Source organism: Carassius auratus, chromosome 46, assembly GCF_003368295.1.
Source record: "Carassius auratus strain Wakin chromosome 46, ASM336829v1, whole genome shotgun sequence".
NCBI classification, from domain to species: Eukaryota; Metazoa; Chordata; class Actinopteri; order Cypriniformes; family Cyprinidae; genus Carassius; species Carassius auratus.
In genome coordinates, this window is record NC_039288.1 from 12,531,983 (window position 1) to 12,556,040 (window position 24,058).

The 24,058-nt window shown below is 38.4% G+C and overlaps 1 protein-coding gene across 1 annotated transcript in view; it reads left to right on the forward strand.

Moving 5' to 3' along the window:
• Positions 1–23,473, forward strand: part of LOC113064223 (ephrin-A5b-like) — a 47,034-nt gene extending 23,561 nt beyond the window's left edge. Inside the window, exons 2-5 of the mRNA XM_026234873.1 lie at positions 12,661–12,953; positions 20,345–20,410; positions 20,562–20,633; positions 20,761–23,473. Coding sequence (XP_026090658.1) covers positions 12,661–12,953; positions 20,345–20,410; positions 20,562–20,633; positions 20,761–20,885 — 556 coding nt within the window. The 3' untranslated portion in view covers positions 20,886–23,473. The remainder of the gene's footprint in view (positions 1–12,660; positions 12,954–20,344; positions 20,411–20,561; positions 20,634–20,760) is intronic.
• The last annotated feature ends 585 nt before the right edge of the window (positions 23,474–24,058 follow it).

The following is a 24,058-nucleotide window of genomic DNA, read 5'->3' on the forward strand; positions in this document are numbered from 1 at the left end:
TTATCATTATTGTGAATTGTTTTGGCCATGATTATCCTGTAGTGAAAATTTGATATTGTGACAGTCCTATGCCATACGATATATAAAAGACCTACATTTAAATTGTGGTGATTTCCCCTCCACCATAGCTATTAAAACATGTTTGCACGTGAGTTTAGTTCAAACCGTCAATGATGGTATGTCATAGTCAGTCACAGGACATTATGATAAATATCTCCTGTGGTATTCCAGTAAAAAACCACACAGTTTTGGAAAGCAACGGCTAAGTAATTTTCATTTCTGCAAACTGTTCCTGAGCTTTCACGTCTCTGCAGCATCTGATTTTCACAGTGTGCCACAGTGAAACTGCCTCTGCATGATTCATGCAGATAAATGAATGCTATTGTGCTTATTCATTCTTTTGACCTCTCGCACTCTCGCATACCATCATTCATCTTCAAACGTCCATTCGAGCTCACTCCTAGAGTTTAAATTACTGGAAATTCTGAGCAGTACATGTCACAAACGTGCATGGTGAATCACACCCGACATATCATCCTCAAACTTTCAGCACCGGCATCATTGGCACACTTCGTTTTCTTCGTTTTCTGTTTTTTGCCTGCAGCGACGTGGCATCAGATCAGTTGGTTTAGGAAACATTCACACCTGGAACAGTGCTGTATTGTTCTGCCACACCCGTGAGCAAAAAGAGGCTTCCTCTTCTCCATCTGGAGTCTGGTCCCATGAGACCGCAGCATAGACCATTGATAAAACACCCGCTTTCTATCTATAAACTCTCACTAGTTGAGCACATCCCTCTTGCCAGGCTCGGTTAAGACTTTTCCATGGCATAGATTCCTGTTAACTTACGAGCGTATGTGTGGAACATGGCTTATTAGGCGTGAATGGAGGCAGGGACGTGCTGGGGAATGTGTTTGTGTTGGGAAAGCTGCCTGACACTCATTTGTGAGGCAGTGAAAAACATTGGCAGCCTAGAGGTGCCTGAGCCGACTTCCCGGTCTCATATTTCAAATCCTCTTAGATGAGCAAGATGATAGTGCTGTGAAATGGAGATGATTATGTTTACTCTAAACAATGCCTAACAACATGCACAGGGATTCTCTTTAAAGCTAGGAGTCTGTGGCATTCTCTGCTATTTGAATACAGTTTGGGGCGTCACATGTAGTGTTCTCGCCCATTTTTACCTAGCATTACTTGTGGTGCGTTGTTTTTGGTAGACTTTACAGTGTAAACAATCCTTTAAGTCTTTAAATCTCCATAGAGAAAGAGCCATTTATCCTTAACTGTTGAGTGACAAGTATAGACTCAGAAAAAAAAAGAGTGTACTGAAAAGAGAATAAGCTCTTTCTATGCATGCTATGGTGTTTCTTTCAGTCTGCTGTCATTTTGAACACATGTTGGCATTTTCAAGCCCTTCACAGAACTGGAATTCACTAGACCTCTTTTCATTTCATCTGTTTACATTTGGATTTGAGGAAAATAGCTAAACGTGGCATTTGTCCTCATTGAGAGGGTGTGTTTGTCTGCTGGTTGACATGTTTGGTCGAAATGGTGTTAAATGGCTCAGCAGGAGTGGCTGAAATAAGAAAGACCTGGCAACCCACATGTAAGCCTCCACACAGCACAACGATGCTCATTAGGCACTGACAGCATCTTCAGAAAGACATGAAGAGAAAGTGAGTGAGAGACCTGGCAGTAAGAACTCTGTATGGGGTCTGGTCACTGGCATATGTAACTAGTTCCTTTGGCTTGGGAATTTACTGTAGCTTGACAATATATATAAGAGTAGAACTTTGTATGTCCTTTAACGTGCCTTACATATGTTTTGCATTTAAAACTTGAGACTTAAGACTAAGTTTTCCCCCGAATGCACTTCAGGAATAAATAAAACATTCAGGTTTTACAGCTGCATCTCCGTCTTGTTGCCAAGCTTTATTTGGAAAGGCCTGAAGGTCCAAAACCTGAGCAGGAAGTCTTAAATTCAGGGATGTGGAGAAGGAGGAGGAATTTGTGCAGCCAGATGGTGCTAAATACTGATTAAACCCTGGATCTTTGAACCCCATAGATCTCTCCAATTAGCCATTGTGTGGAGGACAGAGTGAAGTGGAGAGGGCCAGGAGGGCCCCTGTGAGTCCTTAAGCCCGGCTTTGTCACCTGACACTTCCCCCATGCTAACAGGCCTGCAAGAGTCTCTTCAGAAGACTTTAAAACATTAGAGTGGGTGAACTTCAGTGTGACAAGTGTAGAGGGACAAGAGCCAGCAGGAACAGAGGAATGCTGGGATTCTGCGCTCAATGCAGGAGGAACAGCACCAGTGTGCGAATGCATGTGTCTTTGTGCGCTTTCCCTGTGTGGGTGAGATAGCTCAACGAATGTTTGAATGTTCTATCTATTTAAACTATATATATATATATATATATATATATATATATATATATATATATATATATATATATATATAGTATATAAAATCATATGTACACATGAGGGACACAAATGTCACCAGATCTGTTAAATTGCCCTCATTTTCCCATGCTTAATGTCCCTTTTTAACTTCTTTTTATAAATCCTGACATCTGTCCTCCATATAGTGTCAAATCTCTTGTTAATGCTGACCTGCTTTCAATTAGTTTGGGGAGAAAAGAGGATTAGCTCCGTTTTACCTGCTGCAAGAAAAAAAAAGCCACATTTATTGGACTGCCTGAGACAGCACTGCTTAAGATCTTTCACTGAGTCCATCAATACTGCACAGGGCGGCTTGCCAAGACCTGTTTCTCAAATAAGCCCATGTACCATTCACACTTGCTCAGAATGCATCCCATGCCTGCCTTTGTGCGTACCAGGCCCCAAGTCAAACACACACACACACACACACACACACACACACACACACACACACACACACGCACACACACCTACAGGTAAATCCCACTTACCACCCATCTGTAAACTTCACCCTCCTTCAGTATGTTGACTGTGAGTGATCGCTTCTCCTTCTGGGGCTGCAAGTAATTCATCTGAAGGGTAAATAAACTGGCAAAGCCTTTGTCTAGTTAACTCAAGGTCAGCAGAAATTGCCCAGCAGACTGCTCTCTATACCTGCTAAAAGAAAAATTCACGCTTGATTAAGTAGAAACCTGAAGCCTGGGGAACAAACTAGAATGTTTCCATTACAACACCCTAAAGACCATGCATATTTATCAAATGTTGTTCAAAAGGCTTTAGTGTGCTAGGATAAAGCCTAAAAACCTAAATATCACGACAGCTAAATTGCTCTCTGAGTCATTCTACAACTAAACAAGGATCTGCGTGTTGAGTTCCTGTGTTGATAGACACTCGGCGAACAGCCTTTTGAGAACTCCTGTGTGCGTATTAAGTGCGCACTAAAAACTCAGTAATGTCTGTTGACTGACGCCTGTTCACACCGTTTTCATGCTTCCAACAGCTTTCTAAGATGCTAAGGTTTGCAGAGCGAGGCCAAGTTGCTATCTCTTTATACATCACCAAATAGTCCTGACATTGAACCAACACAAAAGCTGATGCCCATGCTTTCCTTAGAAATGCATAATAAACAGCTCCCCCACCACTCATGATTGTGCTCATTGAAAATCATCCATTGTTAATAATAGAGCAATTTTAAAAGCATTGTCCTCATTTGTAAGTCACATTGGATAAAAGTGTCTGCTAAATGACTAAATGTAAAACCTGTTTTATTCATTGTAGGAGAATAAGTCTTTATTATGTGGGGTCAAGGAGGCCTTCCCTTACGAAAGAAAAATATATTTACCAATATATTTCTTAAAATATATTGTGATATATTGTAATATATTATTTTCCCTTTTTATTTTCTAATATTTTATATATTTGAATACATTTAGTAATATATTGATGATACATATATTATATAATATATTGCAAAATATACAAATGATTGCCGCTTTCAATATATTGCAATATATTGGAAAAAATAAATATATATAAGAATATATGCCTAATATATTACATGATATTTTCCAATATACTACAATATATTTTTGTTTCATAAGGGTTGCTTGCAGGCAAGAGCTGTAATACAGTCATCTGTCCGTTTCCATGTGGGGATGAACATGCCTCTCATTCACAGAGGTTGTGTATAAATACATTGCACTAAGTGTTAGCCTTGCCACCTCCTCTTCTGCCTCCCTCTGTGGCCCTCTTATGCTGTCTGAGGGCCAAGGCCACTCCATCAATCTGTTAAACCGACAACAGTGGAGGCCTTAGCTGTCTAACAATAGCAAGGTAACTACCACATACCATGGAGACACACGAGACCACAGATCAAATCCGGCACTGTACTGGGATGCTAATCACTTTAGCAGCCCAAAACAGGCCACTGAAGACACAAACATGGATTATGATATTGACAGAGGACATTAATCAGGGTTGACGCCATATTTAATTTGATGGGAATGCAAACGAAGCTGTGTGTGAGCTATAATTGGTTATATAATTTACATACTTTTACAAACATATGTCATTTATCCCCAAAAGACTAAAATTATTATATATAATAATTTTATATATTTAAATATTATATTATATTATATTATACAAACCATCAAACAGGCTGTGCTTCCATCCTTCATAGCTCCATTTCCATTTAATTTGACATGATAAACAAACCATTTGACATTGAGTTATGATCAACTTGACCTCAAAATGAACATCCAGAAAGCCAATCAAACTCGACATACATTCAGGGAATTTAGCATGACAATCACCTTTGCCAAATATCACTCGTCTTTGTTCAACGAAAACATCTCGGCCTTGAATTGGTTACCATTGCATGGCAGCCTCTAATTCATAACTTCAAAGAATACCGCAGTGTTCCATATTCCATCATATTCCGCTTCATAATCCAGGATTTTATGCTATGATGTCAATCACACAACCACAGCCCATAATAAATATTTTCCTCACAAGGACTTGTTGAACTTGGAGCCCTTGAATGCAGATATAAGAGGAAGCACCCGGAATGAAAAGAAAGCCCTCCCTGCACTAAAAACATTAAGTCCAGTCAGACACGGAACATCTTGCCGCAGAGCAATATATACACAACTCACTGTTTATTAGCTCGATCATGGAGATAAGAAACATCTGTGTCATGGTTCCATCCCTTCATCTTCAGTTGAGACCGAGGCAGGAACTCTGATTTATGGAAAGGTGTTCTTGTTTTACTTTAATCACCTGTCATCAGATGCAGATTCTAAATCCTGCTGATTATACGGGCTGGGGCTGCCCAGACTGCCTCAGTAGAGGGAAAATTAACTTTCCAGAAGGGTTCCTTCCCAGAATCCTATTTGGTGATGCTGTCCGTACAACACAATATGTGGTGCATCAGTGAGCTAATCCTTCCCGGTCGGTATGAGACGAATTCAAATGAGGTCTGAAGGTGTTTCTTGTCCAGAGCAATGAGACCATATCTAGTCAATACCATTGGTGCGACATATGGTACATGCATACAATTTTTCCCCCAGGGAATACATTTTTTTTCGTTGCAGACTGCCATTTCTTGGGTGGTTATATGGCACACTGATGATATCAGATAGTTATATCATGGAACTTTTTGATTAGGGATGTCCTGAACTATTCAAATAAATCTTAGAAGCACAGAAGGTTGATTTTAAAGGGATTTCAAATATACATTTTCTCTTGAAGTCAAGTGTAAAGAATTTAAAACATTCTCCTAAATTATGGCCGCATGCTTTTCAGTTATACTCAAAGTTTTCTCTGTCTGTGTGTGTTGCTGTTTGGTGGTTCTCGGCCCTGCAGGGTGCGTTGGCTAATAAAGGAGGCTCTGACAGGGCCGCTGAGGGTTCTGATGAACTGGGTTGGATTGGGGAGATTGAGAGCACCAGGTGTGGGGGGGCTGAGCATGGCATGCTTGGCACTCTGAGGGGGCTCTATGTTTAGATGTTACATTACGTTACATGTGCTGTTTTTTCTGGTGCTGGCGCATTTGTTAAAGGTAAAAAATGCTTCCATGCCAGCCTCTAGGCCACCCTCACTCTCTCTCACTCCAATAATATAAAAACAGCACAGTTTAGTGAGTGTGTGTGTGTGTAGTGTTTTAGATGCTGGTGGTCCTCATCATGGGATGCTGATGTGCCTCTGTCTCCACCAGGCTGCTTACCCAGCTTTTTAGTCAACCAGTTTGAAATAACAATATACATTTTATAGAATAACAACTGGGTAAATTAGGTAACACTTTAATTTAAGGACCATTTCTCACTATTACTAGCAGCTTATCAGCATGCATATTAATAGCATTTTGGCTGTTTATTAGTAAAAAGCACATATTAATGCCTTATTCTGCCTGAAAATATTTTAGATCTCTTAATCCTTCCCCATAACAGCTACCTAACTAACTAAATATTAAAAAGCTGCAAATTAGGAGTTTATTGAAGCAAGTCATAGTTAATAGTCTCTAGTGAGAATTAGACCTTAAAATAAAGTGTGACCAAAAATGGTTACGTTTTAAATGAGAATGTTTTTCTTATTTAAAATGTAATTATTTAATAATTGTATTTAATAATTAAAATATTTTATGTGTAATATTTTAGCATAAACAATTAATATATATTTACATTAGGCTTTATGTGCATGTGTTTATATAGACCTCTGTTCAAAAGTTTGGATTTATTTATAACAAATTGGTACTTTTATTCAAGAAGGATACATAAAGTAGCTGTAAAGGCATTTATAATGTTACAAAAATATCATGATGCATCATGAAAATATTAGCAACAAAAATGTTACATAGCACAGCAGTTTACAAAAATAATTATAGGAAATCTCTCCTCAATAGCAAATCCGAATATTAGAATGATTTTTATGTGACACTGATATAATGGCTGCTGAAACTACAGTTTTGCTATCACAAGAAGAAAATACAAATTTATTTGAGTATGTTATTGTTTATTTCTTTATTACTTTAAATATGGGTCATGTAAATCAGAAATTTAGCCTGAGTAGTGCTTCCTTATGAGCAACTAGTTGTCTTTGCAGGGAAGCCAGACCTTCTTCGCCCACTCTTTTCTCTCTTCTTGTATGGTCTCACAGCGCTATGCCACACTGATGAAACATTAAAGTGTAACGTTCTGGAAAAACACCGTGGTAATACTCCCACACAGAACTTTAATAGGATATAAACAAAATGTGTTGTGCTCTAGACTATTTTAAGTCACCCGTAAATCAGAGGGAGAGCATTGTTGACAATTAGCAAGAGTTGCTGATTGAAGCCAGGTATTGTGGCTTGCTAACTGTTTCTCCTCTACTTTTAATTGATTCAACGCTGTCTCGATTGGGTGCAGAGCATCTTTGCCCAAGGCACTGTAAAACGACCCGTGCAGTTCAAGGCGCGCAATGGCCCCTCTGGGAGAGGTCAGATCTCAAGCCTGCTGTGGAAGGCAGGTTCATGTTTACTTAGAAGTCCTGACTCTTATCCTTTCCTCTCTCTTACTTGTGCTGCTGAGCTGTTGCTTGTTTGTTTTTCTCAACAAATAATTTGTTCTTTGCATTTGTTTGTTTGGTGAATACATTTTATGTTACACACTCACTAAATGAATGACCTCAGGGTCAAACTGTCATTCTATTCGTTCTTTTTTGAATATGGATTCCTTCATTAATAATGGCCGATCCATGACCCTAGTTCTGACCTCACGTGGTCTCAATGTTGCATTAAGGCCACTAGAGTATATTTGGTGCCAAGCACTCATGTCAGTCTAGTTATTTGAGAACTGTAAAGCATCTACTCAATTGCAGCAGTAAAGAGGATCCACTCAAGATAATGAAATTTTCAATCTAAACAAGCATGTTATTTATAAGTAGTATGTCTGCTGCTTGCACTCATCCATGAAGTTCACAAGGCCGCAGGGTGTCCCATATGTGACCTTTCGCCAAAGCATTAAAACAGACTGTTCTAGGGTTGGCTAAAAATGTTGATTTTCTCATTCTCTATACTGATTCTTAAAGGGACAGTTCACCTTTGAATAAAAAAATCTGTATTCATTTGCTCACCCTCATGTCATTCCAAACCTGTATGCTTTTTTTCTGTGGAACAGATAGAAACGATAAAGCTTTTGTTCTGAAGGAGGTTTAGAATGACATGAGGGTGACTAAATGACCACAGAATTAATTTTTAACATTTATGTTTACGTTTTTCAACCAGTGTAATCCGATTCCCCCAAAAATGACACTGACAACACTGAGCTTTTTTTTTTCATGTGTAACCAAACTGACATTACTGAAATATACCCAAAAGAAATCAGAACTCAATCTTAATGAATCAAAACCAGAATCAAGTGATTGTGAATGCCAGATATGAAGGTCATTCATTTCGATACATTTGTTTGAAGTGAAATGAAAGTGACATTCAGCCAAGTATGGTGACCCATACTCAGAATTCATGCTCTGCACTTAACCCATCCAAAGTGTACACACACACTGGTAATGGTACCTAAGTCATGGTATTGCCAGCCTGAGATTCAAACCCACAACCCTAGGGTTAGGAGTCAAACTCTCTAACCACTAGGCCACAACTTCCCTGGTCCCTATTCTTTGATGAGTGACATATACGATACAGCACTCCACTAATCACAACATCACAAGAGCGGAACGATTAAGCTGTGGAATCGTGAATATTTTCCACATATCATAATTGTTAGACAGGTAACAATCTTATTCAAGACAGGTAGTCCCGTTCTCACTCACTCATGATCGGTTACTTTCTTAAACCACATATCCATCCACAAATATCTACCTAAAACCTCAGCCTTATTTTCTAATCTTCTGCTGAATGTTCTTTGCCAATGTTTCTGAAATATGGACATGCCTCCCACAAACATCAGTATGTTTTTAATGTAGAGAACCATATATTCTCTACAAGAAAATTTCACAAGGAGTATTTTCCATGGGAAACTCTCTCTTATATGCATTTTTTCTCCCCTCTTTCACCTTCATCCATCTTTTGAGGCGTTTGCCAAGCCAGCACAGCTTGAAGTCCTGGCAGGCCATTGTTTGTCTGTGATGTTAATGCTTCTGGGCAGACATTCTTTTGGAAGGGGTGAATGAGTGATATCTGAGGCATTGGGAGATGTACTGTTGCCTCCCCACTGAATGATAGGACAACTGCTCCACGGCTGGCCCAAGAGCTGTAACCCGAGGAGGAGATCCTCCATCTGTGCCACTGTGAAAGGCCTGGAGGGCTCAAGGCTTAGCTGACCCACACCCCGGGATTCACGTCAATCATTGCCTCAAGCACGCCCTCTGCAGGAATTGTAAGGTGGTGTGTCTAAAGGGATAGTTCACCCCAAAATTAATCACCCTAATGTTGTTCCAAACCTGTATGACATTCTTTCTTCTAAACACAAGATATTTTGAAAAATGTTTTTGTCCATACAATGAAAGCCGATGTGGTCTACTGGGTGGGGTCTATTGGATGTTCCATTGAAGAAAGAAAATCACATGGGTTTAGAATGTTGGAGCATTTGAATTTGGTGAGTTTTCCCTTTAAAAACAATAATGCTGTTTTGTCCAGAGGCATGTCTATGTCAGCTTGATATTTTTTTGCCCATTTCTTCAGTTCTAGGGAAAATAAATGCCAGCTTTCTCAGAGTTCTTTTGATTTAATTGGCTTCTATTGGAAATTCTTGAGTGAAGAGCCTCCTTCATTTTTCATTCCATTGTTAAGTCTGAAGAATCTGACCTTGGGATGAACCAACTTTAATCATGTACTCCATGAGCCCACTGCCTCCTGGTGTCCTGCCTTTCTTTAGACTCAGGTCTGCCCCGGTCATCACCCATAACCCTCTGTTTGAACATGTAGAGAAAGAGCGATGGAATCAACTGAATAGCAGGATTATCGTTATGGGAGGTTTTTGTTGTAGGACTTGTTCTGATGCAGCCTTGTGCCATGTTTGTGTTAGTAGCCTTGATAGAAACAGCTAATGAGCTACTTTTTTAATCCTAATGATGAATTGGCACAGCATTGTGTGGTTTATTGACCAGCTGGCCCATCGCTCTTCAAGCACATGAAAGAAAGACCAACATTGATGAGCTGTTTGTCTGTTATTGGGTTTAATGGGGTCAAATCTCTTTATAACCCACTGGAGCTCATCTGATACACATTGAAAATAAAATGCTGAGGTGGCTTTTGATTTAGAGGCCACGTAAGAATATTATAAAGTAACACAATGTGACTCAATCCTCTCACTCATTGATTTTTCTGACACGGACATAGAAAAGCTCTCTGTTGCCTTTAGGTGGTGTTGTCCAGAGAGATTATATGTTGTTGTCTGGTCTTTAAACTTTGTGACCCAGGGGAAATAGTTATTTGGTATCCTCTAGCGAAGATATTTCACATGATAGATAGGTGAGATTTCACATTTCACAGTGTATTCATGTGCTTGGCAGATGCTTTTATTCAAAGTAACTTACAGTGTATTGAAGATTCACTTTTTTTTTAGCAGTTCACGTAAAATGAACCCATGACCTTTGCGTTGATAGCCATGACTTTACTATTTTGTGACTAATTTAGAGGTTAGTTTAAGAAGATGAATGGAAAATGGGTGACACGCTAAAGTAATGGCCAATTTGTTTACAATAGTTAATGCATTCTGTATCTGAACTAGCAATAATATTACAACAGATAATGTTCATTTACCAATATACTGTTTGTTGTCAATTCATGTTTGTTCATAATACTTTAAATAATCTAAACTAAAGTTCGGGAAATGAATACAGGAAGGATACATTAAATTCTTCAAAAATGATATTTGTAATGTTACAAAATTAAATAAATTATGTTCTTTTGAACTTTCTAATCATCAAAGAATCCTGCAGAAATAAAAAAAAATATTAAGCATCTCAACTGTTTAACTGATTTTAAAATAATAATAATAATAATAATAATAATAAATAATAATAATAAATAAATAATCTTCAGCTCCAAATGAGCATATTATTGAAGGATCATGTGATACTGACTTAAGACTACAGGAATGACTTCTGAAAATTTGCCATTACAGGAATACATTAAATTTTTAAATACTGTAAAATAAAAAAACGTTATTTTTGTTTATCTTACCACCCCAAACTTATGGTTTAACAAATGGTTGTGAATAACTTGAAATGTTACATATTTGCTGGTATACATAAAATTTTAATTACCAACAATTATGAATGCTAGTGTATTAAAGCTAATGCATTAGTGTTAAATAAATCACCTTATTTAAATGTGTTTTTCTTGTTTTGTAATGTTTTCCACGATCATGTGCTCTGGACACCAGTTTTGGAAAACTGTAGAACTGTGTCGATTTTTTATTTTTGAACACTAGACTGAATCATTCCTCTTTAAAAGGTGACAGTCATTTAAATCAGGAAATAGCTTTGTTTTTGCCGGTACCCAATGTCAAAGTAAAAAGATGTTTGCATGTTACACACTTTCAAATACCAGATTTTGAGCTGGAAACATTGGCCTGCGTGATCAGTCAGGATTTTTCACAGCTGAGAATTTGCTTTCCATTCAAATGATATAGCTCCCAAGAGTAATAAACAATAGTTGTTCAAAATAGCCCTAAACTGCTTGCAGATTTGAAGCAGCATCTATACGCATCCACACACACACACACACACACACACACACACACTCTCTGCCAAACATGCATACACACTCATACACGCACACACAAACCACCGCCAAGCCGGCCAAACCTACAGGGAAACTCCGTATTCCAGCAGTGTGTTGGAAATCCACATAATGATAATCAGATAGGTCTCGATCTCCATCTGCTCTCAATAGTCTTTTATTGTCCGTAATGAGTGGAAATCTTTGTGTCAGCTTGCCCAGCTGTGCTTCTGTCCACAGCAGGATTGCGATGCTAACCTCACATGAGCCTGGAAGCTCATCTGACTCTCCCCAGGGTTCCTGCTGGGTGTCCACTATCTTACACCCTGAAAATTTCCACCGAATCCTGGGCGTCCTTCACATTTAATCCATGTCGCCAGCCCACAGTCACGTTCACTCATTTTTGTTGTAAATATGATATTATATTTTTTGCAGTGCCTATAAACATAGCTGACCTGAGCATATCCATCTTCACTAAACACTTATGGAGCCTATGGGAGTCTATGGTTTTTAAATCACTTTCTTGTCTAAATGAAGTCGCACACATTCCATTGACATTCACATTTGGTTAGATCCTCTAGAGGTCATCTCGATTTAAAATAAACAAGACGTAAATCTGGAATAGTTGGCCGTTTTGGCACAAGTGATGCACATTTTTTTCTTCTAAAACATTCCTCGGAGTGCCATATTTCAAGCTGTCATCTCTGGCCCATGGAAACCCATTCTTTCAGGCGTATTTAAAGCATCCACGTCAACGACAGGATTATGAATTTTCCTCGTGCTCCTCAGTGAGCCCTAGCAGACTAAGATCGGATGATTTACGTGCTTTCACATTTGCGGTAATTGCTCTCAAATAAGTGGCTTCCTCCAGAACTGGCCTTTCTGTGAAGTAGGGGCTCGATGGCTCGTAAAACATACGAATGAGAGTAACTCAATCGTTAATATTTCATCTCGTATATACTCACTGCGGCCTCTCGCTTTTCTTTTTGTCACAGGTTCTACAGAGGAGACTACCACATTGATGTATGCATCAATGATTATTTGGATGTATACTGTCCCCACTACATTGACACAGTCCCTGAGGAGAGAATGGAGCGCTACGTCCTCTACATGGTCAACTACGACGGCTACAGCTCTTGCGACCACACGGCAAAAGGTTTCAAGCGTTGGGAGTGCAACCGGCCTCGCTCGCCCAACGGGCCGCTGAAGTTCTCTGAGAAGTTTCAGCTTTTCACACCATTCTCACTAGGATTTGAATTTCGGCCAGGCAGAGAATATTACTATATCTGTGAGTATCATGTTGATTTTTCGTTCTTTTTTTTTTTGTGCTGAAGTGATTCGTACCTCAATAATGTTTTATGATTTCTCTATCCAATAGCAGATGCTGTGCATGTTAAATAGATTTGTTAGATTGCATTTCGGTTTATATATGGAAAAGGTTGCATTGCCTGAAAAAAAGGATGTTGTATTAGCGTCCTCACGGAGGATAACACATCTCAAGTCTTTCATGTAATAGTATAATTTTAAGGCAAGTATCTGATTACGGACATTACGGAAAGGAAGTCATTGCCAAGTATGACTTTGTTTTTCAGGAGTCTTGGCAAACAGGCTATAAGGGAAACGTGAACCTCAGGAAAAAACATCTTGGTCTTCCTCTAAAGAGTCTTTGTTGCAAACTCCTAGTCTCAGCTTTCGTTTGCTCGTGAGAAGGCTCTTAAAAACAAGCATCTAAACCCATGTTTTTACAACTGGAGTCAGATCCCTACAGGGCGGGAGTGGGAAGACAAAATAAGGCACAGGAGTGGTCCGACTGCTCGGACTGCTTAGGGCCATGATGGGTTCATTTATGCAGGCGCACACAGGAGATGTGGAGCATTTGATTTGGCACTATCTGCCCTGATGATCTGACAGATCTCATGGGCACATAAAACGATGGACATGTTTGCATGAGATGTGAAAGGAAGGAATAGAAGAATGAAGAATGGGGAAGTGGTAGCAACAGTAGATAAGTAAATGGAGACTGAGAAAAAAAACACAGATTGGAATGCACAGAATATAGCACTTAGGGGTTAGATCCCAGCAGGAGATATGGATGTTTTGCATCAGTGTGGGTGTCTATCTGAGATGTTGCAACATAGTAAAATGGACTTTTTTCCCCGAAGGCTTGTGAGTAAGAATAATAGGATGGGAAACATCTCGACTAAAGTGATGGAGTTGTCAGATAATATGAGGGGTTTTACAGGAAAACAAGGATTCAGAGCGCACACGTCTCGCTCCTGTGTGAATCAGTGTCATGACTACACTGTTATGGGCTCTCTCAAAAGAAGAGGACATTTCTCCATTTGTATGGAATAATGAGTAAAGGGAACAAAATAAACAACACGTCAGTCAGCTCGAGTGGAAGCAAAGCAGTTAAGAGTGATTGCTAAATGTTATCTCAAGTAGACAGCGGCTTTCAGTAACCTTGATCATTTCAGAAACTGTTTTAAACTAGAAATAGAAAGCAGAAATATTTGAATATATTGTAAAACCAATCTATTTGAATAAATTAACAATAAAATATATATATATATATATATATATATATATATAATCCAATTTAAATAGAACATTTTTCATTATTATTTTTTGCTTTAGTATTTCTCTTTTTTTAACAGCTTATAATATAAAATAATTTTATAGAAAAAAAAATGAATTACAAATAAATCGTTTTTATATACATTTATATTCTTTACTGTTAAATTATTATTTAAAATGAAAAATATGTACCATTTAATTTTCTATTATTATGTTTGCCATTTTTGTATAATTTGATACATACTGTGTGGAAAATAATTTCACAAAATTTGTTGATATTTTGCTATAAAAACAGTTGATGTTTTTATATTTAATTCATTTTTTTATACAATTTGATACCGTATAAATATTTTAAAATACATAATGATTAATTTTAAGTCTATTTTAACCAAGTTTTCCTGAATCATTTTCTTCATTAGTTTGCCTGTAATGATTTGGTTAGACAGAATATCTTTGTTGGCTGGTAGCTAATCATTCTGAGTGAGGGGTCGCTCCAGGAGTGCAGAGAGGTGACAAGCGCAGTCTCTGAGCTGTCAGTCAGCGTGCCCGCCCGGCCCACTCAGGAAACGATCAGAGGGGATCAGAGGGCCCGGCCCTGCAGGTCAAAAGTGAACATGCTCTGATGACTGCAGTTGAACTCACAATCCTGAATGGCTCAAGGCAGCATGTTTTTCCAATATGGCCAGTGTGGAAGTCTGATCTTAATCTCAGAGGATAGAAATCCAATTTCAAGGAAAGGTTTTTTGTCAGCCTCTCCCTCCTGCCTGAGCGGGACCAACGGTAGTGCAGGCTGTCTGATGTGACCCTGCTTCAAAAGCCAACAACTGCTATTTGTAGTCTAGTCCCTCCATCTTCATAATGCTTCATAAGGTAAACCAGAAACATTTCTACTTAGTGCTTAAAGCAAGACCTGATTTCTTTGATAAGAATCCTGTACTTTGCGGTTTGCTTATAAGTGGCGTAGTTGCTACCTGAGCCAAAACTATTCCCCGCATTACAAAGCGCTCTCAAAGCACTCAAGAATGCATGAGAAAAGAATTAGGTGTGCATCTTAATTCAAAGACCGAGCATCAATCCGTCTTTCCTCATTTATCAGTCTTCTCAGTTACATCGCATCTGATCGCTCGACTCATAGCTGGAATAGTGGTGTCTGGGAGGTTTATTGCCCCTGGCTGTCTGCAGCTCGGGTGGAGAACTACACAGGGATCTGGTGTCGGCCGTGTGGGAAAGGAGACGTGGATGAGCAGCCTGGGCCGTGGCAGTGTAGAGTGTCTTTGAATAAGCAGAGCTGGTGTAGTAGTCTAGTCTTAATGTCTGCCAATGAGAGGTCAGTTACATGCCGCATGCTGACAGCGAGGGATTTCTGATGACTGACAGAATGAGAGTTTGTCATATAAGCCACCCATGAAATCATCTTAATACAGGAGAGACTGTTGATTATTGTCACAGTTTATGTAACAAAAAAAGTGAGAGCCTTGAAATTAGAGATGTTTCTTTCTTACTGGCACTGAGCATTCAGGCTGGCACATTTACAGTAATTAAGTTCTAAAGTTAACACATGTCAAGAGCAATTTATGAGCAAAAAATTGGCTTCGATGAGTGAGTAACTTGCCAATGACGGGTAACTTTATAAGGAACTGTAAGAGTAACAGCCTGACCTTGAACAAAACAGTTTATTAAAGAAACGTGAAATATTTCTTGAGATAGTGATAAAAGTGATAATCCACCCCAAAATGAAAAGGCATTCATCATTTACTCACTCTCAAGTCGTTCCAAACGTGAGTTTCTTCATTCTGTGAATCATTAAAGATAATGATTTTAAGAATAGTGGTAACCAAATAGTTGATGGTCCCCATTGATTTCCATAGTACAGAATAAAATACTATGGAAGCCAATGGGGACCAGCATATTTGGTTACCAATAAGCTTGAGGGTGAGTAAATGATGACAGAATTTTTGGGTGAACTGTCCCTTTAAATGTCAAGAAAAGAAAACTTGGAACAACTAAATCATAATGGGTCATCTTCACATTTATATAACAGGCAGCAATTTGAACGTTGAAGACTGATCTTACATATGTTGCTGCTACAAAAAGCTGATATTTTATTTTATTTTGTAGTTGTTCTCTGTTTTATTGGTATTATTTAGTATAGCTTATTAAGCGCTACACTTTGAAGTGAAATGAGTGTGATCACAGCTTTAAAAAACATATTCCAGATTAGACATATTTTGTTATTGTTCGTAGTTGATTGAAAACATGGGAGAAAAAAATCAGTGTCATGGTTTTTAAATACATTTCACTGAAATACTGAGAATGCTGAGTTTTGAATGTTTTTCTGTGGGTTCGCTGTGGTTGTAATAAGTCATGAATGCCATTATAGAGCAGCAATGGTCACTCCTGCACATCTTTAATCCGCAGTTCCCTCTCCAACCACACAAATGCCCGTCTCCGGATGGCATCCTATTAGCGTCTCTGGGCAAGAAGTTAATTTTGGACACTGACAATACTGATGTTACATTATGCGACACTTGGTTTGCCCTCTCACACCAAGAAGCAACATCCCGCTTTCACTCGTGAAGCCCATACAGAAGTGACTTAAACTGTAATTCGTCAACTGGCCATGCAAAAGGGTGTCAATCCCATAGACTCCCCATGTTAAACTGCCCAACTTTAGATCCTGGTTCAAAAAAATGATTTTGATCTATTTAGCTAATTTTGCCCTTCGCGACAACTGTGAGGGGGAGTGATTTTTTTAATATAACTCAGCAATTTAAATTATATTAAGCCTTAAAGCTCTGCCTAATTAAGGGCGTGGCCACTTGAGTGACAGGTGGATTGCAGCTGCTGACACCGCTGTCGAGCTAAGTGGGCGTGGTTTCAGCAACCAGCTCCCGCCTTTTTGCCCATTTTCGATTATCAGGGAGAGACGCGCGGTGACACACTGCCAAGATGGTAACGGCTGCCTCCGCCCACTTTTGGCAAAAAAAACGCTCTTCGGAAACCTATGGGTGATGTCACGGACACTACGTCTATGTTTTTATACAGTCTATGACTCACACTCAGCAGATATTTATTGTGGTAGTAGTGACAGTAAGATTGGAATGTGCAATGTATTTGTGAAGTCGTGTTTCCAATCAGTATGGGATCCCATTCCAAGCTAGACCAGACTTGAGGAATGAGACAAAAGCAATTTCTCCCAAATCAAAGGAAATATGCTTGTGGGGATGTGATTAAGGTTTCACAAGCCCCCAGTATGTCAGTGTAGAGAGCACATAAGCACATTGATTTAACCTAAGCTCTCCCCGCAGTCATGAGGGTGTGGGGATGAGAAGAGAGACAGCAGATTAAGTGCAGCTGGAGACCCCACACAGCAGCGAATCATGGCGGTCAAGGCTAGAAGAGCCATGGTGCATTATGGGAATGTCTGCAAGCTCAGAGATGAGCCAGCCAGCTAATGGGGAAAAGAGTTATAATTCTTTTCTTCCGACATGTCTTTCTCTTGATTCTTTTTCTTTCCTCTATAGGCAACTGATCCTATTATAGCTTCATTTTCACACTTTCATGGGGGTTTAAAGTGTAAACAGATATAGGGGTCAATGACAAGACACTTAAAAATTTTTTTTTAATTCATTAAAAAGTACTTCAGAATGCACTACTTGTATATAATGACAGTAAAAATAATTGAAAATTTGTGGATATTTTGACCTTTTTTAACAAAACACAGTTAGTTCAAATTCTTAAATGAATTAAAAACTTCATGTTAAGGAATAACGGTCCATAATATTTGTATAGTTATATATCACATATAACTTTTATAACATTTTATATACAATTTTCAGTTTAATGTCTCAAAAAATGTAACAAATAACAAGAACATATAAAATCATATTTCTTTACATTACCTTTAATGCATATTAATAATATATTTATTTAAGTAATGTGTGCAAATAATACAATAACATATTATATATATATCATATAGAGTAACACATATTATATTTTAAGAAAGAGTATTAAGAGTTTAAATATGATTTTAAATAAGATGTAAGGAAATGTTACAACTTTTTCTTGATGCTTGTGATATTTTTAGTGTCATTGAACTAAATTTTTTATTGAAAATTAGATAATTTGATACCACTAACAGTACATTTCTGAGAACTCAGCATTTCAAACCCCTTTTATTTCCTTTATCATAGCCACTTATACTCACTGACCCATATATTTCCTCAACAAATCCATTACAGTGAACTCATGAGGTCTGACCGGGAGGAGTCAAAGTAAGGTTCAGCAGTTCATACTCACTGGCAATATGGTCTATGGACTGAACAGAAGTCATTCGTATCATCACAGCTGATTACAGAGCTTTTAGTGGCAGGTGTTTCTTTCGGCCTGTGATCTGTCATTTGCAGCTGTTGATGTTACTAGCTGCCAGTACAGCTTTAAGTAGCAGGTGTTGATGTATGTAATGACCAATCTACATCTAAGAGGCTTGTGGAATGGTCACACCCATCAGAGGTTATGAAAAGAGCTCGGAAAGGTTTAGCACCTTTAAAAAAAAAAACTGCTGTTAGTGATGTCTGTGGTCAAGATAAGGTCGTTCAATAAATATTTGCTGCCAGTAAACAAATTTAAAGAGAAAGACTAATTCATCATCCTGCCACTAATGGAGTGTGTGTGTGCTGTGGACATTAGCCTTAGCTTATTTATCCTGAAGTATATTGTCAAATAATCCAAATTTCAAGCATCCTACCAGAAAAACAAGACATCCAACTCCTATTTCTTTCCATTTGGAAAGTCAGAGTGGAGTGCATGTCCACATCAGTGCAAGTGAGCCTCACCAATTGAATTATCAAGAAAACATATTGTGTTGGCTATAAGGACATTGCATCTTGTGCAGTCGATGCTCATTACTCTGAGGCTTTGAAGGAGCGGATTTATTGAAGTGCATCGCATTGCTCATTACTTTGTCACCTTTACGTACAGTGTGGTCTGTGGGTAAAATAACAAGCCCTTCTTTCCCCCTCATCCCACCGGTCTTCATTTGCATTACTTCCTGACTATGCCAGATTGCATTACATATTGCATAAAGAGCGGATAGTGGAGAGAGAGGCTGTCTACCTGTTCCTCTTAAAGTGCTAATAAGCTTTTCTTTATGGAGAGGACAAATTGAGAAACATGGCTCATGGTTGAGATGACAAGGGAAACGGCATAGCCAAAGTAGCACCGCCCGCGTCTATCAGTAAGAAGCTAAATGAATGCTGATTGTGCATTCCTCTGAGGCTGATGGCAGCATTTAAATGAGGCCTTTGCATGTAAAAAGCCACAAACGACTAAGATAGGTAGCATCTGATGATGTACTAATAGACTAAACCTGAAATAAATGGTCCTAGTGGCCTTGAGCCTGTGGAAATGTTGCTTTGTCACCATTTGGAAAGCTTGTCAAAAAATGATGGTCATTATCTAACTTCTGCTGGCCAATATGGGGTTTGTCTTGATCATTCATAAGTCATGCAGTCATTTTCAAAGAAAAGTGGTGCATGCATTCATAGTGCACCTGGAGTTACATCTACAATTTGTTATAACTTGTTACAACATTTGTTATAAATATAATATAAAAATTAAAGGATTTTTTTTTTTTTTTTTTTTTTTTTTACTTAATAGCAAGTTTTAAAATGTAGGTTTACTGGCCTTATCACTATGGAAATTAAACCGAACCCCAAACAAAGGCACTTCGTATAATAAATACAGATATATCTTGTGGGCTACTCTACAGTACATCACATTTGAAGCATTGTGCACTGTGAATATTCTGTCTCCTATGATAAATTACTTGTTGTTGTACCTCATTTGTAAGTCACTTTGGATAAAAGCATTTGCTAAATGACTAAATGTAAATGTAGATGAAAATGTTGGCAGTGCATGTAAAAAAATCTGCACTACTGGCTCGACCAGGCCAGTAAAAAAACAACAACAACAACAACAGAATCCTTACTGTTGAGTCATGTTGTATATCTAAAGCTAAAAAAATGACTTTGATTTATTAAACCGTGTGCAGCATGGATCGACTGAGCCTAATATTGACCATCTGAATTATTTCCACAGCGTCTACAGTCAGTGAAAACGGGAGACGGAGCTGCTTGAGGCTGAAAGTTTTCGTCAGACCTTCAAGTAAGTTTTACAAGCCCCTCGGGAGAGATCCTGGTGTGGCTTCTGACAAAACGTGGTTGCAATTGCATCGTTTATCACCGCTGGAATAGTTTTATGAGTTTAAGATGATGTCACAACCCTGACAACACCCTGTTTTATGTTTCTCCCACAGACAACTGCGAGAAGAGTCACGACCGCGTTAAGGTCAATGATGGAAGCATTAACTCTATAGAAGATAATAACGGTTCGTATTGTATTTCGAAGGCATTTCCATATTCAAAACTATCAGAAAAGGTCTAGATGTTTTTGTACACTCAAAGGTATTACAGACCTTTTTTAATCTTCATTTTTTTTTTTTTTCAAACATTTAGACGGAACGAGTCACGAATCTGCCGAACCATCCCGAGGAGATGTCAACGGTGTTGGGCGCATTCAGACTGTAGGGCCCTTGTTGGCCTCAGTGCTGGTTCTTTTGGCTTCCCTCTCCTCCTTATAGCATCCCGCGCATAAGTGGTGACACCTGAAATACACAGGAGGACTCGTGATCGAGCACTTTTAAGGACCACTGAGATCTTTCTCTCAGCTGAAATGTAGTTTCTCGCACAGGAAGACTGGATGGTTTTCAGTGAACAAAAGCCCCACCCCTCGAAAAAAAAAAAAACCTCTTGTTATACACAGAAAAAACCTACTAAACTATGACACGCACACTAAAATAGGTCCGTGTCCTCTTGGTGCCCCTATATGACGTTGGAGAGGGACTTGTAATTGGGGGCAGAGGAAGAAAAATACTCTTTTTCACAATGACTGCTTTCAGTGTTGCCATCCAGAAAAGAGAAGTCAGATCAACAGAGGAAGAGAGCTCGTTTTCCACGTGCATTGTGGGAAAAAATCGTCACTGTGGACTCAACTGCTGACTTTACTAGATATCAAGGCAAATTGTTGCCTGATAGCATCCCTTATGAAGAGGGAGCTTTTTAATATCTCAACCGGAGTAGTCCGCGTGGACTCAGGTGCTCAGGTGAATGGTGACCATTTTTGAAGCGTTTTCGTAGATAAAAGAAAAAGATAAGCACTCGTTTTGTACATTGTGTACAGGTGTACATGGGACTGAAACACGGATGTGGTGTTCTTGAAGTAAAATGCTCAAGTGTAGCTGCCAAAATCTATGTTTTGTTAGGAGTACGGAGCATCACTTATCAATCGTTTGAGTGAGTATACTAATTTGTTTTTGGTGAATCATCCTTTTCTTATTTATTGTTCAGTCTTAGTGCTCTTGACACTTTGTTGTACTAGTCGTCAGCCAGGATTCAGGAGAAACGAACACAAAATGCCTAGCTGCAGTCAACTTAACTTGATTTAGACGAATAACAACTGCATTGCAGAATAACTTGGGTTCAAATTTCAGCAAGTCAATCCTTGAAATGATATCAGGGGAAAAAAACAGCAGTCCGTCTCCATATCGTGTCCATCAGGGGTCGCGTCGCTCCTTAAAAGGGTCCATTATCATGGAGAAGAGGGAGGAAATGGTTTGCATTCATTTTGCAAATGCCATTCATTCTGTCTTTTTACCCTAGAGTAATACAGCATTAACATTTTAATTCGGTCAACAAAATGAGCTCATACCTTACCAATTGAATTTCTTTTTTTTTCTAAGCATGAATTAAAAGTAATGGAAATATTTTCTTAAAACCTCAAAATGGATTCTCACATGGGCATTTCTTTTGTCAAAGTGCATTTCAACCGTGGCGTTTTTTATTTATTTACTTTTTAAATAAGGAACTGTGCACATTAAACACTCATCTGGGATCTACTGAAACAGTAGCGGAGCGCTGATCCACCCCGGTGGCAGCTGACACCCTAACATGATTTAATAGGCTCTTTGATGTTGTCTAAAGTGCCTGGCATGCAGACCACATACTGCGAGGCCTCATGTGGGTTATTTCTGGAATTAAAAAATCGACAGCAGCACGGGAGGAGCAAGGTGTCCAGTTTAGCTGCGGGCTAGCGATACTCTGGTGAACTTGGCCAGAGATGGAGAAAGATGAGATCTGCTACTGGGATCAATATTAATGGCCTTTACAGACACAAAACAGGGTAAATATTTGCCCTAGTCCAGGTTTTCCTTTCTTGAATGGTTTTCATGTTTTTCATTCGCATCTACATATCAACAGTTTGTAAACCAACATAAACGTATCTTTTGGCTTTTTGACAATATGTGGTTATGTCTGGCTTGCCACTATGTTTTTTTTTTTTTTTTATGATAACACAGCAGAACATGGATCCTATGGATGCTATGTACCTGTACATTGTTTAGTCACTAGAACCACTTGTGGAAAAGAAATAAGAGATAAATGAGGAATTAAAACTAATCCAGTCATAAAATCAGACTCACTTGTTAATCTTTTTTTTGCTGGAGATAAATGCATTTGCAGACTGATTTGAGTAACATTTAAATGATTCAATAATCATAACGACAACTAGGAATGTGTGCTAGTCCATCCTTAAAAGCACCACTGTACTACCATTGCTAAATCCTAACCCATATACATCTTTTTTAAAGTCTGCAATGTTCTGTTTATGCACCGCGTCCGTTTATTGTCATGGGGACAAACCTAGAAAGACAGTGTTAGTAGGTTTAATTCAGGAAACGTTATTTTTGTAAAACAAATGCAGTCTGTTTTTGTCCATGTGCTAAACTCCCATTTGTTGAGAATTTGAGGTCAAAGGAATGAGGTCTCATTGAACCTGGGTCTTTCTCCACAAGGCAGTTGTGTTCCTGTATTCTCTCATCGTCTTTGTCCCAAAGAATATATCTTCAGTGTTAGACATAATTTCTCACTTCTTTCCACACATCTGCATCTTCATACAGCTGTGAAGACAATGGTTTCTAAACCACCATTTCCCTTGGCTTCTTGGCTGTGTTGCCTGAATATTAGACATTTGCCGTGACTTCTCTGACAGTTCAGCGCTGACTTGCATTATGATATGACATGTTTTTATATCTTCAAATGCCATTGTTTGTAAATACACTTGCTGGAGCAGCTGAAATAAATGATTAAATAAATTTGTCATTGTTGTAAGAAACATCTTCCGCTGTCTTTTTTAATGTATATTGGTTTTAAGTTATTAGTATTATACAGTGGGTTACGATACAAGGACTGATGGTATTTATTCTAAGGTGTTCCAGGTGATAATACAATTGAAGTCGCATTTCCATAACTTTCCATTTAATTAACAGTGTGCAAATATTTTTCCCCCAGCAAATTCCAGCACTATGTTTTATCCCAGTGTTGTATGATTTAGCTGAGATTTAAGAATCCTGCACAGTTTTCTTTGTTTTCTTTCAAATCCTTAAACAGAGAATTATATTACATTATATATATATATATATATATATATATATATATGAAGAGTTCAGATGCAAAAACCTCTAAATGCCATCTGAAATTTTCATCTAAAATTAGGATTTTTTTCAGGCTCCTATATTTATGTTCAGTTATTTCACTTTAATAGCCTGGAAAAGGACCTGCACATTGCCATTAAAGTAAAATGACTCAACCTAACCATAGGAGCTTGATAAAAATCCTAATTTTAGATGAAAATTTCGGATGGCATTTAGAGGTTTTTGCATCTGAACTCTTCATATATATATATATATATATATATATA